The 20,315-nt window shown below is 33.1% G+C and overlaps 1 protein-coding gene across 1 annotated transcript in view; it reads left to right on the top strand.

Moving 5' to 3' along the window:
• LOC100369831 (galactose-3-O-sulfotransferase 2-like) overlaps window positions 1–19,971 on the top strand; it is a 34,680-nt gene extending 14,709 nt beyond the window's left edge. The window contains exons 2-4 of the mRNA XM_085498124.1: window positions 16,699–17,425; window positions 17,955–18,057; window positions 18,338–19,971. Coding sequence (XP_085354250.1) covers window positions 17,217–17,425; window positions 17,955–18,057; window positions 18,338–19,237 — 1,212 coding nt within the window. The 5' untranslated portion in view covers window positions 16,699–17,216 and the 3' untranslated portion in view covers window positions 19,238–19,971. The remainder of the gene's footprint in view (window positions 1–16,698; window positions 17,426–17,954; window positions 18,058–18,337) is intronic.
• Window positions 19,972–20,315: the final 344 nt, after the last annotated feature.

Below are 20,315 nucleotides of genomic sequence, written 5' to 3'. Positions count from 1 at the left end.
ATGGATTTTGTTCAAACTTGGTATATACATTAGACATTATAGGACCTTGATGCACCACATTTTGTTTCACGATCTGATTTAAGATGGCCAAATGGCGGCCATTTTTGTGCTAAAAAATCCTAAAAATCAACCATTTCTCGGCTGTTTACAGATGGATTTTGTTCAAACTTGGTATATACATTAGACATTATGGGACCTTGATGCAAATAATTTTGTTTTTCAGATAAGGTTCAAAATGGCTGACTGGCAGCCATTTTGTTTTAATGAATGAACTTCTAGACCCATATCTCCGACTTGTTTTGACTGATAATATTTTCAAATTATAATTATTCATTATACATCATGTCATAGATAAACAGATATATTGATTTGACTATCCTATTCAAAATGGACGAATGGTGGTCATTTTGTGCTAAAAAATCATCAAGTAACAAGAATTTATGGGTGGATTTCGTTCAAACTTGGTACATACATTAGACATTACGGGTTCCTGATGCTCGTCATTTTATTTTTCAGATTGAATTTGAAATGGCTGACTGGCGGCCATTTTGTTTTAATGATTGGGCTTCTAGAGCCATATCTCTTAAATGCTTTGACTGATTATATTCAAATTTTATATATTCGTTATACATCATGTTATATATATACATGTATTCAAAATGACTGATTTTGAATGCTGTTCAAGAGCAATATCTCTCAATATGGACAAGTACTTGTTTGACGATCAGATACAACTGTCAATCATTTTAATGTTAACAAGTCATGAATGACACTGCCTTCGCTAGTTGTCATTCTAAAGTTGCATGGACATAAATTGGCAAACATGATTTCTATGGCATTTTCAAGTTTATAGCACTCTCCATCCAGGTCAGCATTATTCTCAGCAAGGAAACCAGATAGCACCAAACCAGTACAACAGGTAAAATGACAAGGAAGTATACAAATCAGATCTGCAAATATGTAGAGTCAGTGTTGTGTCTGTTTGGATAAACTAGTTTGTGGCCCTGGATCAGTTTCAATATCTCTAATAAGGACAAGATTACTTCTCATACGACAATGATACAAATAAAGTACAAAAATCCAGAAGAATATTATCAAGTTTTTATTATCATACATTAATATTAACAAATCGTGTGAAATTTTATGTGCAGAGAAAACACATATTTATGCTTTGGTTGACAGAACTTCTCAAAGTAAAAAAAACCAGGACCTGCAAAACTTTATACAATTGTCAGACACGCAGTGAATAGCACCGGTATGTTTTTGTAATACATGTAGTTCCAGTGGCTTTGCTTTCTGAGAAAAAAATCTGGCTCTGCACCTGAAAAAAAACAAAAAAAAAACATTTAGTCCAAAGTAAGCAGAGGTTGTAGCATATGTGCTCCCATTGGCTGTAAGATTTAATTAAAACAGATATTTGAGTCTTTTTAGTACGAAAAAATATTACTTAATAAATTTATACCAGCCAGAAAGAAATTGCAGTTCACACTGTACTATTTTAAACATGTTCTACCAAAGTCTGGGATGAACTAATTCAATAGTTTCCACTCTACAAAGTTGTCAAATTAATATTCACAGGATTCTGCAAAAATACAATATTAAGAATGTGCAAAAAGCCAGAGTACTTGTGCCGAAAAATTCACTTGAGCTGAACCAAATGGATGCCAAGCTATCAAAAGTAAAAAAAAAAAACTATTGAGAAAAATACAAAAAAATATATTTAATATAAAAGCAGATAGAAGTGCATAAAAAACTAATCAGCAGAGGTAGTGATCATGTAACCTAAGTGTATGTCAAATTTCCTTTGAACTGGATTGCATTGTCTCAGATTGGCTGCTAATTTGCATATTAATTTGCATACTAATTAACATATTGTAGTTGTATTAATTTATTATATAAAATAATATCCGAAGTTTTGAAAAAAAAAAATTTTAATATTAAGTCAACATCATTAAAATTGAGGATTACGTGAATTTGACCCCCTCCCTAATATTATTTCACATATCCCTTAAAAACATGGCCGTCGTTAAATCCATCTCAATCGAGGTCCGTAATTTATTTTCCTGCTCATAATGGAGATAAATTATGGTAGCTAAACATTGAAATTGCCACCCTGACTTCTGTACCGAAATAAACAGCTGATTGGGAAAATGTGTCTCTGTTGACAGAGGTTCGATTTACCGATAAACTTCCAACACTGCATGGAGCATGGAAGTCCCGGTCACGAATGCAATAACGCACTCGGGTATCATATTTACTTCAAAGGTAATTTAAAAGTGATGATAGATTCATTGATATTGCATTAAAGTACTTTTCAATTTCATCATTGCTTTCAAGCAGTCACGGTTGGCCGAACTTGACTTGTGTTTTCTCGATAATTCTAGTCTAATGTGTCGTCATGAAACCAAGTTTCAATCTGCTACAGTTGCCAATGAACAACGGAAATAGCAATCGTACATAACAGAATCACGATCAGCATGTTCTAAACTTTTACATTTTTATTATTCCAGTATTTTATATGCCAAACGTTATTCCCAAGCCTCCTAAATGACGAGATAGACTTTCGATTTACACGTTTCATAACCAGTTCTTGAACTAATAGCAGGACTGTTTCTGGCAAAATGTGACACTGTGCGATCGCTAGTTTCTCACTAAAGTCAGGACACAAAAGGATAAATCAAAGTTCATAATAAATACCATTGGCACAGTTTCTTACCTTTGAGATAGAATTTAATCTATGTAAGCCTTGTGCAAAGAAAGATACAGTCCGGAATAAAATATCCTCAGACGAAATCGCCGACGATTTCCTCAGCGGTTGGACTGGCGCATGCGCAATACGGTATGCCAGTTCTCTTGCGAGATGTCGTTAAAACTCGGACTTTTCCTGCAAATTTCGGCATTTGTACTAGTAAAATGTTGAAAATCACAGAAAAACACAATGAAACTTTGGCGAATCAAAAAAATACTTGGCGTGCATATGTATGGCATTGAGATATACATTTGCACCAATTTGGAAAAAAATTGGACAGAGCATATCAAAGTTATAGGAGGCAAAAGACGGACGGAAGGACGGACGGACGGACAGAACCCAATCTATAAGCCTTCGGCAGACTTCGTCTGCGAAGGCTAAAAAATCATATTCCTGACATGGTTATATTCCAGCTATATTACTATAAACAAAACTATATATCTTAAATTTGATAACTAACGGGGACTGTGCCATGCATGGCTTGTTATTTTTATTTACTATGGATACCATTGACAACTCAAAATAGGCAAGAATCAACATTTTAGTTTTCTTTATTTTATAAATTTCAAATTTAGATTACAAGCTTTATCTGAGCAAGATATTAGATAAATAAAATAAAATAATCTAGTCTTATACAAATATCAATTTTTAATATAGTATATATGAATGAAAAATACAAGATATATAGCTTTGAAAAACATTGTATTGATATAATAATGATTGTCAAGAGTAGAGACGACTTTTTTCTATAAATAAAAACAAAATCAACACTGCTAAACACTGCTGGTTTTGTCTATCACGGTTGTTATTGGTGGGTGGCTCGTACGAAATGTGGTTGTATCGGGATGGTTAATTCGCGAGGCAATGAGTGGTACATTAGGATTTATCGACACTTGTAATATACAACATTCACATAAGCTATATAATACAAACAGGTATTTATTACAACTACGACCGTTACTGTATGCCCCCAGTCCTGTTCTAACTTATTGCGCTCAAACCCATTTATAATCGACAGCATTAATTGTTCATCCAGTAGCCTTATCCTCGGGCGGACATCCAGGTATTTTCACCGCCTATATATTATAGCGTTATCAGATGGATAAAAATTATGTTTTTCAAAAACATTATAACCAAAACAAGCAGCCTATCGGCTGAGATAGCTCCGCTGTTAGCAATGCACATTTCAATTAAAGAACTGAAGACATCATTAGAAAATGAACAATATGTATAGTATCAAAGCAATCGGACTTACAGTTTTTAACAAGAAGTCGAAAATATCACTTTCTACCAAAAATGACAAAAATATTCACCAAAATTAGAGAATTGAAGATATCATCACGAAATAAACAAATCTGAGAAAGGTCTACATGTAGTATCTATATATGTAATATCAAAGCAATTGAAGTTTTGGTTTTTAACAAGAAGTCGAAAATATAACTTTTTACCAAAAATGACAAAAATATTCACCAAAATTAGAGAATTGAAGATATCAACATGAAATGAACAAACCTCAGAGAGGTCTACCCAAGGTACATATACACCAAGTATCAAAGCATTCAGGCTTGTAGTTTTCAAGAAGAAGTCGAAAAAGTCAAACATTGACACGGACGACGACGGACAATCACTCATATGATAAGCTCCGCTCGACAAAGTCGACAGCGTAGCTAAAAATTAGTCCAACATAACATAACATTATTAAATACTGAATTTATGAAGTAAATAATTATTACCAAACGCTTCAGTGTGGTATTAAGAGTTTGTTTTCAGGGGTGGGTGGAAAAAGGATGCACATATGGGGGTAATTCCTGGAATTGCAATAGAGAGGGTTCAGGCCGAAATACAATATATAGTGCTTCTATGTTTCGTTAGATATTTCTGAGGTATTCTGCTGCTGTAAATAATGCAAAATTTGTTTCGAAATTCAGTGTGTTGTGTGCACTCCAGGGTTATTCGATTTTTGCTGAAAACACCCCTATTTTGTAATGGCAGAGTCGAACTAGTTTCACTCCCACTGGGAAATCTGCATTGTTGCTTGAGTGAGAACTAATTAAACACATTTTCCAGACCGGCGAAAGAGTATGCAACAGCCAATTTTAACAGCCTGTCATATGATTTTACTCTGAATGTCAACATGAAAAGAGGCTAGTCCATTTTACGCAGGAGTAATTTGGAGTAGAAAATGTGAGGGATAGTATCAACAGAGATGTATATAGTGTAAAGTAGAAGTGCAATACGGGTACTGGGGTGTCATTTCACGTTTTTTGAGTTCCATGTGCGAAGCACAAAATGGGAGTCTTTGCAGTTAGTGTGTCTGTGTGTGTGTGTATGTGTGTCCGACTGTTCCACTGCTATCTCAAGAACCATACATCGGTTTTTGATGAAACTTGGTGCATAGATGCTCTGGGCCGATGCGCAGATTTGATTAGGTTTTGGTAAAAATCCATGCTCGTTAATTACTTAATTTGCATGATAATTAGCTGATTTTTAGCTGTTCTAAAGAACCACTCATTGGATTTTGATGAAACTTGGTACATAGATGCTCTGAACATATGCACAGATATGATTAGTTTTTAGTAAAAATCCGTGCATATTAATTACCTAATTTGCATGATAATTAGCTGATTTTTAGCTGTTCCATGATTGTTCCACTGATATCTAAACAACCACTCGTTGGATTTTGATGAAACTTTGTACATACATGCTCTGAACTAATGTTAGGTTTTGATTAGTTTTTGGTAATAATCCGTGGATACTAATTACCTAATTTGCATAATGATTAGTCAATTTTCGTTTTTTTTCACTGATATCTCAAGTACTAATCATCACATTTCAATGAAACTTGGTACATAGATGTCATATGACACTGCACAGACCTGATAGTTTTTATGGTAATATCAGTACATATTAATTACCTAATTTGCATAATTAATTAATTTTCAGCATTTGATATAAGTACTAATCATCACATTTCAATGAAACTTGGTACATAGATGTCATATGACACTGCACAGACCTGATAGTTTTTTATGGTAATATCAGTACATATTAATTACCTAATTTGCATAATTAATTAATTTTCAGCATTTGATATAAGTAGTGAGCATTACATTTCAATGAAACTTGGTACTTACATACTCAATGACTATGCAGAGATTGATTGTTTCCGATAAATATTTGTGCATATTAATCACCTAATTTGCATAATTAATTAATTTTCAGCTTTTCCACGGGTATCTCAAGTACTAATCATGGCATTTCAATGAAACTTGGTACATAGATCCTTTAGGACTATGCAGAGACCTGATTAGTTTTAGGGCAAATAATTGTGCATATTAATTAACTAATTTGCATAATAAATTTTCAGCTTTTCTACTAATATCTAAAGTACTAATCATCACATTTCAATGAAACTTGGTACATAGATGTCATATGACACTGCACAGACCTGATAGTTTTTATGGTAATATCAGTACATATTAATTACCTAATTTGCATAATTAGATAATTTTCAGCATTTGATATATAAGTACTAATCATCACATTTCAATGAAACTTGGTACATAGATGTCATATGACACTGCACAGACCTGATAGTTTTTTATGGTAATATCAGTACATATTAATTACCTAATTTGCATAATTAATTAATTTTCAGCATTTGATATAAGTAGTGAGCATTACATTTCAATGAAACTTGGTACTTACATACTCAATGACTATGCAGAGATTGATTGTTTCCGATAAATATTTGTGCATATTAATCACCTAATTTGCATAATTAGTTAATTTTCAGCTTTTCCATGGGTATCTCAAGTACTAATCATCGCATTTCAATGAAACTTGGTACATAGATCCTTTAAGACTATGCAGAGACCTGATCAGTTTTAGGGCAAATAATTGTGCATATTAATTAACTAATTTGCATAATAAATTTTCAGCTTTTCTACTGATATCTAAAGTACTAATCATCACATTTCAATGAATCTAGAATTATGTAGACCCAATTAGTTTTCGGTAAATATTTGTGCATATTAATCACCTAATTTACATAATTAACCAACTTTCACACTGATATCTCAGGTAATAATCATCACATATCAATGAATGTACATGGATGCTGTAGGACAATAGACAGACCTGGATAATTGTGGGTTAAAATCTGTACATATTAATTACCTAATTTGCATAATTAACTAATTTTAAGCTTTCGCACTGATATCTAAAGTACTAATTATTCCATTTCAATGAAACTTAGTACAAAGATGCTCTAGGACAATGTACAAACCTAATTAGTTTGGGGTAAAAAAATCTGTTCATATTAATTCCCTAATAAGCATAATAATTCATAATTTTTTGGTTCTAATCACATTTCAATTAAACTTGGAAACATAGATTTTCTGTTACATTGCGCAGACCTCATTAGTTTTACACTTAAATCTGTTCATATTAATTTTCTGATTTGCATAATTAGTTTTCAGCTAAGTAATTTCGAATTATATTTAATATGTCTCCAATACTCTCAGCACATGGGAGTTCTTTCTAAGCTTTCTTTGATTTTGTTTAGAAGTGGGTGGTCATTTATCAATGTTTTGGTTTAGAAGTGTGTAGCATTTATTTACTTTTTCACAGGTATTCAAAGCCAGATACTGGAAAAGGCTGAATAAAATGTTTCACCCGGATGCGCTCACTGGATACGAAAGTTGTGAGCTGGGTGATTTTTTTTCCCTGAAAACAATTGTGTTTAGAAGTGGGTATATAAATAGAAAAAAAAATGGTTTAGAAGTGAGTATGGTTTAAGAGAGGTGGGCTGCAAACCCTTACCCACTTAATGTGGAAGTAACACCCCCCCCTCCCGGGTAACGCCACAACGTCGCCAGTGGAAATCTCCTGGTACTTTAAATGTTGATGGTCGTGCCTAAATGGTAATCGCTAATTTTACTGCAGATGGATCTTCCAAGAGCCCTTCAGGGTTTATAAAACTCAGTCAACATACATCAAGTTCTCTCAATCGTAGTATTCCATGTGATCACAGTCAGCTGGCGCACACGTGATAATAAAATAAATACGATATTTACTATATATCTTCAATGCAGCATAAAACTAAATGAGAGACAAGATGTGAAACGCGTTTTTCAGATTCCTACAAAATTTTGGTTTCAAATATCCCAGCCAGGAAAGTGTTCTCTGTTCTTCGTGTAATTAGGTGTTCGTATGCAAGGGATTTTTCCACACAAAAACACTGAATTCGGACAAATTTATGTATTTATGTGAAAGATTGTTATTTTGGTCCAGATTTGTAGAAATCTGAAAAACGCGTTTCACAACTTGTCTCTTATTTAGTTTTATGCTGCATTCAAGATGGCGGCCCCCAAATAGTAAATATCGTATTTATTTTATTATCACGTGTGCGCCAGCTGACTGTGGATGTGATGGAAACCTAATATGCCAAAAATGTTGCCGAACGATTTGAACTGGATAAAATCAGCAGACGAAAATTTGTTTACAAAATAAAAATAGTACGGTTGCCAATGAAAACAAGCCAGTAGGCTGGTTGGCGATCCGCTCTGCTAAAAAAACAAGCAATATGTTATATGTTGCCAATGTAGGATATGAATGTGAAGCTAAAGATGGTTTATAACTAAAACCAGGCACCGTATACGAAGTTTGCAAAAAACATTCAGTCTTTAGAAGTCACTTTATTTTATTGCTAGGAGTAGGACGTATTCTGCCATTAAATTTATTATTTCCAACCGTTTTGCGATAGTATTTTCTACATTGGAAACAGCATTTACATTTCATTCAAAGTTGCGTTGTCGGCGCCGGTGATCTCTTACCGGTGTGCAACGTAGCCAAAATAAAAGGCATGATCATTTGAACATAATAAATTTGGGGCAAAAGTATTCAAAAACAGTTTTTGGCTGTTGCCATGGTAGCTGTGGGCCAAGATTGTTTATCCAATTAGTGACGGTACGACAGCCTGTCAAGTATGAACAAAATTAGCCAAGCCAAGAAAAATCTCAGAGGAGTTAAAAGCAGTTGCTAGTGAAAAGTTACCCCAACGTTGGGGTCAATTTTCGCGGTAATGAAAATAGACATAAAAAACAGTAAATTGTTGCCCATACTCAAGCCAAGAAGAATGAGCTACGATACATTTGGCGCGAAGGTATTCACAAAATCAGTTTTTGGCTGTTGGCATGGACACGGTGGTCAGAATTTACAGATTTTACATTTTTATATTGTTTATTTCTGCTATGTTTCGAAAAACACTACTCTTGAAAGAACTACTTTTTTGCTCCCAGACCTCATTTGCATATGGAGTGTGGTAATACCGATTTTGATTTCAGGAACAAATCAAAATAAACTGCAGTACATATGTAATAATGTGGAATACATTTTCAATGTAAACATTTTTCCGCTAAAATAAATTCCAGTGAAAATTTCCCTCATACTCTATTGAGACTTGTCACAGCACAGTGAGAATTGGATTCACACATAATGCTTGAAAACTTTTCATCGAAAATAAATTAAGTGAAATTCTATGCGACTTCATGAGAGTTGGAAATGAACAAATTATATGAAACCCAACCCTACCACTCCATACACAATGTAGAAACAGGAAGGTACACAAAACCAAAAACACTGATAAAAGACAGATTATGCACCCACTGTAAAGAGATAGAAGATGAATTACATCATTTACTAGAATGTAAACTGTACACAGAACACAGAGATGACGTATATAATATCCTTAAATAAATTAACAGTGATTACCAAAAAGAACAATTTAAACTTGTACTACAGTCACCAAATACAAACCATCTTATCTCTCTCTGCAAATATTTAGTTAAATCTAAACAAGACTAATTCTTTTATTTTGTCATGTTCTTTTATATTTTTTACATATTCTATGCTACATACAGTGATACTTACATATCACAGTATTTTAATATTTCTTATATTATTAATAATTGTCTGTAGTATTTTTGTCGTTCACTAATTTTGAATTCTTTTTAAATCAATTTTTACATTTCATGTACTTTTATTATTTACTTTATTAATCTGAAAACCTAAAAGGAAATGTTAACTCTTTCTTTACGGTATTAATAAAGCATTATTCTATTCTATTCTATTCAATGTAAACTACACCTCAAAACATCCTTTCACCAGTGTATTCTATTTGACTTCAGGAAAAATTGAAATAAACAAATTATATGACAATGAACTTAATTATAATTTCAGCCTCTAGTTCAGCACTGATTAAATAAACTACCTCGTCTTTATGCCAACTTAGAAGTTATTCAATGCCTACATCAGTGACTTCAAAATCTGTTTCAATCCCAGGTATTTCACTTGCTATTAATTGCATGGGAGTGCCAGTCTTTTATTTTCTATTGTAATGTCAATTTCTTGCGATTACTCAGAAAATGAAGCTGTAACTGTCTAGGTAAAACCTTGTGTAAGCATCAGTTAGACAGTCTTGCATGTGAAGCCAGCTGAGAGAGATATCCAGTCTTATAGATTTCTCATTGTTTGGTAACTATTTGCTGCAAATGCAACAAAAATCAATATAAAAATATTACCCACACAGCATTCTACAGGTTACTTGTGTTATAATGATGTTTGCTCATTTATGCTTTGCAATATCATAAAAATATTTTTAGCTCCGCTGTCGACTTTGTCGAGCAGAGCTTATCATATGAGTGATTGTCCGTCGTCCGTGTCAATGTTTTACTTTTTCGACTTCTTCTTGAAAACTACAAGCCTGAATGCTTTGATACTTGGTGTATATGTACCTTGGGTAGACCTCTCTTAGATTTGTTCATTTCATGTTGATATCTTCAATTCTCTAATTTTCGTGAATATTTTTATCATTTTTGGTAAAAAGTGATATTTCCAACTTCTTGTTAAAAATCGCAAGTACAATTGCTTTGATATTACATATATAGGTACTACATGTAGACCTCTCTCAGATTTGTTCATTTTGTAATGATATCTTTAATTCTCTAATTTTGGTGAATATTTTTGTCATTTTTGGTAAAAAGTGATATTTTCGACTTCTTGTTAAAAACCGCAAGTCCAATTGCTTTGATACTACATATATAGGTACTACATGTGAACCACTCTCAGATTTGTTCATTTCGTGATGATATCTTCAATTCTCTAATTTTGGTGAATATTTTTGTCATTTTTGGTAAAAAGTGATATTTTCGACTTCTTGTTAAAAACCGCAAGTCCGATTGCTTTGATATTACATATATAGGTACTACATGTGGACCTCTCTCAGATTTGTTCATTTTGTGATGATATCTTCAATTCTCTAATTTTGGTGAATATTTTTGTAATTTTTGGTAAAAAGTGATATTTTTGACTTCTTGTTAAAAACCAATAGTTCAATTGCTTTGATATTACATATATAGGTACTACATGTGGACCTCTCTCAGATTTGTTCATTTTGTGATGATATCTTCAATTCTCTAATTTTGGTGAATATTTTTGTAATTTTTGATAAAAAGTGATATTTTCGACTTCTTGTTAAAAACCAAAAGTTCAATTGCTTTGATATTACATATATAGATACTACATGTAGACCTTTCTCAGATTTGTTCATTTCATGATGATATCTTAATTCTCTAATTTTGGTGAATATTTTTGTCATTTATGGTGAAAAGTGATATTTTCGACTTCTTGTTAAAAACTGTAAGTCCGATTGCTTTAATACTATACATATTGTTCATTTTTACCTTGCCCGTACCATCAAAGATGAAGGGAAAGGTATATTAAGGGAAAAATTTTGTCCGGCGTTGTCGTCGTCATCGTCGTCGTTGTCGTCGTTAATAATTTTTATTGTGTGCATGATAACTTTACTAATTCTATTCCAAACTTCATCAAACTTGGTCACCTTGTTCATCAGTATAAAGTCTTCCCTGAGTTTGAATAACAGATGTCCTGTATGAAAATATCATGCAAAAATTGAGAAAAACTGATAAAATATTTTGACTGTTTCTACTTGACTGATCACTGGTGATACACATCAAAGGTCACTGATCTCAGTGGAAATATGCATTGTTGTATGTGTTCAATGAAGCAAATGATTTATCTTGTAATAATATTCTTGGTAATGTATCTCAGAATCCCTTACTGGGTTTCAAAACCAACTCATGGAGAGATTGCACAGTCTGATACACATTTGCAAACCTACCAATAAATCTTTACAGAAAACAAGATGTCAGAAAATCAATATAAGCACTCCTATGAACTGGGTGCCAAACTTTGATCAAGATCTGAAGCTAATAGAAAATCTGTTTAGTTCAAAGTTATCAAATCAAAAACAATACATAAAAAATACATTAAAAGCAAAATATTTCATCCACATTTTAAAAAGAAAATTGTTCTAAAATATATGTATTCTGTATTTGACAAACAATTCATTCGACAAATGAAAACTCACAGGAATATGTTTCAGCTATTAGAACGGAATGATAGAGTTTTTGACTCCCATGTGCGGAGCACAAAATGGGAGTCTTTGCAGTTAGTGTGTCTGTATGTGTGTATGTGTGTATGTGTGTATGTGTGTATGTGTGTGTGTATGTGTGTCCGACTGTTCCACTGCTATCTCAAGAACCATACATCGGTTTTTGATGAAACTTGGTGCATAGATGCTCTGGGCCAATGCGCAGATTTGATTAGGTTTTGGTAAAAATCCATGCTCGTTAATTACCTAATTTGCATGATAATTAGCTAATTTTTAGCTGTTCTATGACTGTTCCACTGATATCTAAAGAACCACTCATTGGATTTTGATGAAACTTGGTACATAGATGCTCTGAACATATGCGCAGATTTGATTAATTTTTGGTAAAAATCCGTGCATATTAATTACCTAATTTACATGATAATTAGCTATTTTTTAGTGGTTCCATGACTGTTCCACTGATATCTAAACAACCACTCATTGGATTTTGATGAAACTTGGTACATAGATGCTCTGAACTAATGCTAGGTTTTGATTAGTTTTTGGTAATAATCCGTGGATACTAATTACCTAATTTGCATAATGATTAGTCAATTTTCGGTTTTTCCACTGATATCTCAAGTACTAATCATCACATTTCAAATGAAACTTGGTACATAGATGTCATACGACACTGCACAGACCTGATAGTTTTTATGGTAATATCAGTACATATTAATTACCTAATTTGCATAATTAATTAATTTTCAGCATTTGATATAAGTAGTTAGCATTACATTTCAATGAAACTTGGTACTTACATACTCAAGGACTATGCAGAGATTGATTGTTTTCGATAAATATTTGTGCATATTAATCACCTAATTTGCATAATTAGTTAATTTTCAGCTTTTCCATGGGTATCTCAAGTACTAATCATCGCATTTCAATGAAACTTGGTACATAGATCCTTTAGGACTATGCAGAGACCTGATTAGTTTTAGGGTAAATAATTGTGCATATTAATTACCTAATTTGCATAATTAATTTTCAGCTTTTCTACTGATATCTAAAGTACTAATCATTTACATTTCAATGAATCTAGAATTATGCAGACCCAATTAGTTTCCGGTAAATATTTGTGCATATTAATCACCTAATTTGCATAATTAACCAACTTTCACACTGATATCTCAGGTACTATACATCACATATCAATGAATGTACATGGATGCTGTAGGACAATAGACAGACCTGAATAATTGTGGGTTACAATCTGTACATATTAATTACCTAATTTGCATAATTAACCAATTTTAAGCTTTCACACTGATATCTAAAGTACCGTAAAAACTCCAAAATTTCGACCGGTTTTAAATAATTGGCGTTAGAAATGTGACATGTTTTTAGAGTCGTGGCCGAGTTGTAACTCAAAATCTAAACAAAGTCATCAATCAGTGAGTATTATGACAAGCAAAACAAAACATCAAGACGCGCAGAAGGGGTCAGCACAAAACTAATAGGTCAAAAGACAAAGCTGTCTCGCACTACCTAGGAAAACTTGCGAATGTTCGAAGTACAGGTACCCATTGGACAAAAGATACATGGAAGTTTAGCAAACTATCTCCCCGACCCAGTGCAATGTATCCGGTTAGAATCAAAGCTCACGTGTCCCTTATTTGAGGGACCAAATTCTGCCGTAAATTCGCCCTTGGATTAAAAAATAAAATGGGATTTAAGAAAATAAAATGGGACTTTTAAGGTGTATTTTGGCGTCATTTTTCGGACATTTCAATCAATCCTGCCGGCTAAAATAGAGTCTAAGTTTTACCGTAGTCATTGACGTCTGTCTATTCAAGAGTACACGTGTATGATTTTTATCGTGACTAGCGTGAGCGGGTAAGCTTCCTTTCGAGAATGAGCTGTTATCACTGTGAACAATGTTAAATTATTCTTCAGATGACCAGTTTATTTTTTAAAAACAACTAATTTTTTTATTTAAAAAAAAATCATGCCGTTTTCGCATCAAAATCCAAGCCAAAATATCGTACTACAACATCAATCTCTTCGCATTGCGTTCAATAACATTAACATATTTAAATAAGCTATGGTAATTTGAACACGTTGGCATCATCCAGCTTTTTGATTGGTTAATTAGCGATTTGACCTATTTGACCTAAGAGAACATGGCGGATATCCTACAGCATCAAACGTTTATACGAGACCGGAATCATTCGCTTACGATGAAACTTAGTTGACTTTTATTTGTATTTCATAACCATTCAACAAATTTATTTTGTGTACATTATTATAATCACTACTGAGTACAGTAATAATCAACAATTCAGAAACGCAGCATGCCGAGATTTTTGTGTTCGTTTTTATTTGAAACTTCGTTTATTTAGAATATATTTTCGTTACCAATAAAATAAAAATCTCTCAGTCAATCAGAAACCCGGATTCATGCCTTCGAGGAAGGTCCCGTTTGAACGCTCACATCGGTTTTTTTTTTCGTTTGGGGGAAAACTAAAACTGGTCGCAATTTTCGAATAAGAATGAGTCGGCAATTTTTAGTGGAGTCGAAAATTTGGAGGTAAATAAAACACCGAAACCCGGCAAATAAATAGCCAATCGAATTTTTAGAGGGGTCGAAATTTTGGAGTTTTCACGGTACTAATTATTCCATTTCAATGAAACTTAGTACAAAGATGCTCTAGGACAATGTACAAACCTAATTAGTTTGGGGTAAAAATCTGTTCATATTAATTCCCTAATAAGCATAATAATTCATAATTTTTTGGTTCTAATCACATTTCAATTAAACTTGGAGACATAGATTTTCTGTTACATTGCGCAGACCTCATTAGTTTTACACTCAAATCTGGTCATATTAATTTTCTGATTTGCATAATTAGTTTTCAGCTAAGTAATTTCGAATTATATTTAATGTGTCTCCAATACTCTCGGCACATGGGAGTTCTTTCTAAGCTTTCTTTGATTATAATACTAGTTTAAAAACTCACTTCAAACAAAGATTGCAGTGTTTGAAGATATAGGTTCTCAGGAGGCAACAGTACTGTTGACTTCTCCCTCCACTGGACATCAACTAACTATTTAAATTGATTTGCATACAAAGCAGAGCTTGCAACATGATAGCTATTCATAAAGGGTGTTTTTTTTTTTTTTACTTTTCATATAATACAGTAGTCACACAATGAGGCAGTTCATATTTGTCTCAGTGAATCATTAATTTTTGACAGACACCTGTACAAAATACTTGGACAAAAGCCAGCTAAGATTTTCTGTTATCTTGCATGTTTTATGAATCTATTCACGTCTAAATGCAGCACTTTTTTTTTTGCAATGAGGCATTTGTTTTTATACTAAAATATCTGAATTACTTTGAAAAAAGCAGGAAATTATGTCCCTTAAAAAAATTAAACAAATAAGGCACAAATGTTTTTGTAAGATATTTACATCTTTAAAGGACATTCGGTAGACTGATTCCCCACTGTTAGTTCAACCCCAAAACTTTTTTGTATTCAAAATTAATTATGACAATGTATATTTATATTGAAACAAACTATGTTAAAGGGAATTATATTATATAACAAAGGGCAAGGTCACCAGAGTTCAACTATGTTCTAATGATGTCTTCAGTTCTTTAATTGAAATGTGCATTGCTAACAGCGGAGCTATCTCAGCCGATAGGTTGCTTGTTTTTTTAAACGTTATTATATTGTAATTTTATAACGTTATAATACTGTTATTTTTAAATAACATATATATATCTTCCCTGGGTGAGTTTTAAATGTCACAACTTTATACCATTTTCATAAAGGTATTTTATAACAGCAAATACAGTTCTTTTCATGTGATTTATTTGCGTAGATTGTCATACGATTTTTAGTTATGCATAAACATGTAATGTTATTAAAAATAATAAACTGGCATAGTAATATGAGATACTTTATTTCGCAATATAATATCGCTATTTAGATAACAAATACATTGTATATAATAATATAATTGCGACTGAATTCGAAAATACAAGTTGTAATTTAAAAAAAAATAGTATCATATCATTCTGCTGCTTAATTAATCTTTTTTTCATCTCTTGGTTAGATTGTATTTTTGTGATTTCAGGAAAAAACGTCCATATTGCAAATTGTGTTTCATTTACCATGCAAGTGATCGTTGTTCTCGTATTATAATACGTATGACTGGGAAATATGAGCCATATGTTTATATATTAAAGCCATAGCTTTGAAAATAAGTCTGATTGAAAAGCTTGAATCCATATTAATATCCAAAATACTTTCACTGAAATCCATGCACAAAAAAGTTTTCCATGTCAATACAAATACCAAGGCCAACAATGTGTTTCTAGTTATTCAAATTGAACAATAATTTGCAAATTTTGGAAACATTTTGAGTCACATAATAATTGTATCTTGGTTATTATTGCTGAATGTATTTACTGTTTTATTTTCAGGATTTCTGGGAACTGACATTGATTGGCTGTTACTCTGATATTAGAAAACAATTGGGATCATATAATTATATATTCATCGTTACTATGGCAATATATAATTCACATAAAATCATTCACCTGTTATAAATTCAAAGAACCATGACGTCACATAAACTATTTATTACTTTAGAGGATTTCATGCTCACTGCTTCCTTTTCATCATCCTGTTTCCTGGCAAACCTGGGTAGTGTTTCTCCTAGTGCTGAGACTTCTGGTGGGACAATGTGTGTGTCACGTACTCAATGTCCTTGTACATGTCGATGTGTAACCAGGACAGATAAATAAGTATATTTGGCATCGCACATGCCAACGACAAGTAGGCTACTGATCGAACCAGATCGAAGTGGAAATTAAGGAGGAAGAGGATTGTTAACACATCAATCACTATAAAAACAGTGACGACAAATTTTGTCGTCTGTATGTGGTACAGAAAAATGTGTTGTTAAAGCAGTCGCTGGTCTCTCCCAATCATCGTAAATATGTTCGCCTTCAAGTTTGCCAGAGATCTTGCCAGCTGCAAGTACAATATGCGTTGTAAACGAGTTAGGTACTTCTATGGTGTGGCGATTGTTGTGTGTACAGTTTGGACACTGGTCTATATTGTACTCAATGGTACACTGCTTAATTTGGAAGAGAAAGATTCAACGATGGCCGTCGATATTGACATTGCAAACAATTATAAACAAAGGTATAACATGTTAGTGTCTTTTCTGAATTGGCCCAAATCATTTTCTGTTATTCAAATTATCTTATTTAATACTAGCAACATTTTGCTATGTTTACATGTATTTTAGAACTTGTAGCTCCTGAAAAACATTGTCTGCCACAATTACATGTACATGAAACACCTTTATATATTTATAACAGAATACCCGGTAGACCAACCCCAGTGTGCTACTAGTACTTTGTATATTTCAATTAATATACATGATAAACTCTGTTAAACAGTACATATTAAATTGCATTGTATGAAGGAAATTCAGTTATCATAAGCCCAGTCTTGCTTTTTAGATGTGGCACGAAATATGTCTTGCTAAGCTGGTACACGTGTATTCGCCAATTCACGACCAGGTCAGCAAGCATTGCTACGTGATTGCCCTTTGATGAGCTCTGTAAAGGGTTGTTATAAACCATATTCGACTAATATATACATTTAACGGTTTTATATGGACCAACAGCGTAGTTTTATGTATTCTGCATCTCTTTGCTTTCTGCAGGGAAATGGTACCAGTTTCTAATCAACCATGTGAAGAATCTACCAACATAGCGTTTATTAAAGTACATAGTGCTAGTGGTGCGGTCATTGCCAACATTTTGCAGGTATACTTAACTATCTAGCAGTAGCAGTCTCTCGTTACAAAGTTAAAGCAAGCATAGCACCAAAGGTGTCAAAATTTTAGCTGCACGAAAGAAACTCCAACTTGCTGTTCACCATAATACCTGTATGTGTAATGCATACTTTATATTGCTTTGAAAAATGCCAGTGGTATCAATTTCAGGGGCAGTTAGGATTCACTATAGTTGCTATGACAATTACTTATATTCAATATCAAATAACAGAGGGGATACTTTTTGAAATGTGTATCTTATTTTTTTTCAGAGATTTGGTGACAGTCGTAATCTAACTTTCATTTTGCCCAAAGAGAAGAACACAGATTCAGCAGGATGGCCGTACTGTTTCCATACCAACCATATGTTGCCTAGCACCAGTGGCAATTACAATATTCTGTGCAACCATGCGGTTTATAATCGTCGTGAATTTGATAAAATAATGCCAAAAGACACTGCCTACGTCACTATATTACGTAATCCCCGGCACCACTTTGAGGCTTTGTTCAATAGCTATCGATTTGGTAGAATGCTTGGGATACATGCCAATGACCCACTTCATGAGTTTTTGAACAGACCTGACGAATACGTCAGCTCTGTAACATCCACAGACAGATTTCTCCTGCAAAATCCAATGGCTTATGATTTGGGGTTTGACCCAGAGTTTTTTAAAGACGAAGATGCGATAATGACATTCATTAAAGACATTGAGAATAATTTCAAGCTTGTCATGATTTCCGACTATATGGAAGAGTCCCTGGTCTTATTAAAACGGCAGATGTGTTGGACTCTTGATGAAGTCATCTACTATGAATTAAGCACTGCGAAGATACATTCAGAGTATAGAAGTGAGATGACGAATGGTCTAAGAGACAAACTGCGAGAATGGAACTTTGCAGACCATGCATTATATCAGCATTTCAACAAAACATTTTGGAAACGAGTCCACGCAGAGGGAGAAGATTTTTCACAAGAGGTTGAGCATCTGAGATATCGGAATAGACAGATTTACGATTTCTGCATGATGGAAAAACTCAACCATAGTAATAAATTTACTACAGTGAAACTGCCATTCGATAAAACTATTTGTGAGAAGTTAGACACTTCAGTTCCTGAGTACACAAACATACTGCGTAATAAACCAAATCAGTATTTAAAATGGGAGCTATGAGTCCAAGGTTCCATTCTGTGAATTAATAAACATTCAAATTACATCACATATTTTAAATTCTTTAGTGTTTAAGTTGAGAAGCTTTGTTTTTATGCATGGAAACCAGCAGCGTAACCATAACAGCTAGTTATGTTGATACTGAAGAATGGCTTTTTCTTTATATATTTTAATTGATTTAGTAATGTCAAATATTACTCAGTATTTTCCTTTCTGCGTCAATGTACAGTGTTGATATCTGAACTCAATGTTATAAAACAATGACAACTATGTGTTAATTCACTGGTAGTGTATCTACACCATGGTGTAATCAGAGAACAGTGCCAGTCATGACTGTAGCATCTGTCTATAATACTGACAAAACAAACAATATGAGGTACTCCTAGTCTCACTCGTGTTTGAGACGAAATACAGGTTGTAGACGTTTGAATGAGTAATATATTCTTTTTATATATTCTTTTTTATTGCTAGGTTACATATTGCTACATCAACCAGACAACAATTACAGTACCATACAAGTTATTTCCAAAAACAGTGTGTTTGGCTTCGGTTAATAAATTTGATATAGTTACTAGGATGGTTGGTGTCTTGCTTACAACCCATGTGTCTGACAATGTAATTGTGTGTACATGTAGGTTGCTATGGTTATGTGTAGCAGTGTGCACATATTCCAGAAATATATAAAAAAATAAATTTTGGATTATAATAAAACTTGTTTTTTAACAGCATATATCAAACCAGTTATGTTAATGCAAATTAATAAGGTAATTTGCGGCAAAATAGTTTTGTTAGAATGCCATATACATCAGAATCTAAAAAATTTTTTAGAAAGTAGACTTTCATAATAATTATCATATTCACAAGACTCCTCTATTATATTACTGGCGTGTAAAATATAGTAGTGGCTATGTCAGTCATTATACAGGAAATGGTGGCACCATTTACACCAACTGCACAAAAAATGGCATAAGCTTCATAGCTACAAACTATATTATCAGATACATGTAGTGAAATGAATGAGATGATAAAACAATGCGTGCAATAATTGATATATATATATAGTATATAATATTTGGTAATG

This window comes from Saccoglossus kowalevskii, chromosome 4 (assembly GCF_978046115.1).
Source record: "Saccoglossus kowalevskii chromosome 4, keSacKowa6.1, whole genome shotgun sequence".
Taxonomy (NCBI): Eukaryota; Metazoa; Hemichordata; class Enteropneusta; family Harrimaniidae; genus Saccoglossus; species Saccoglossus kowalevskii.
The sequence above is the reverse complement of the archived record's forward strand: the minus strand, read 5'-3'. Positions and strand labels throughout refer to the sequence as shown.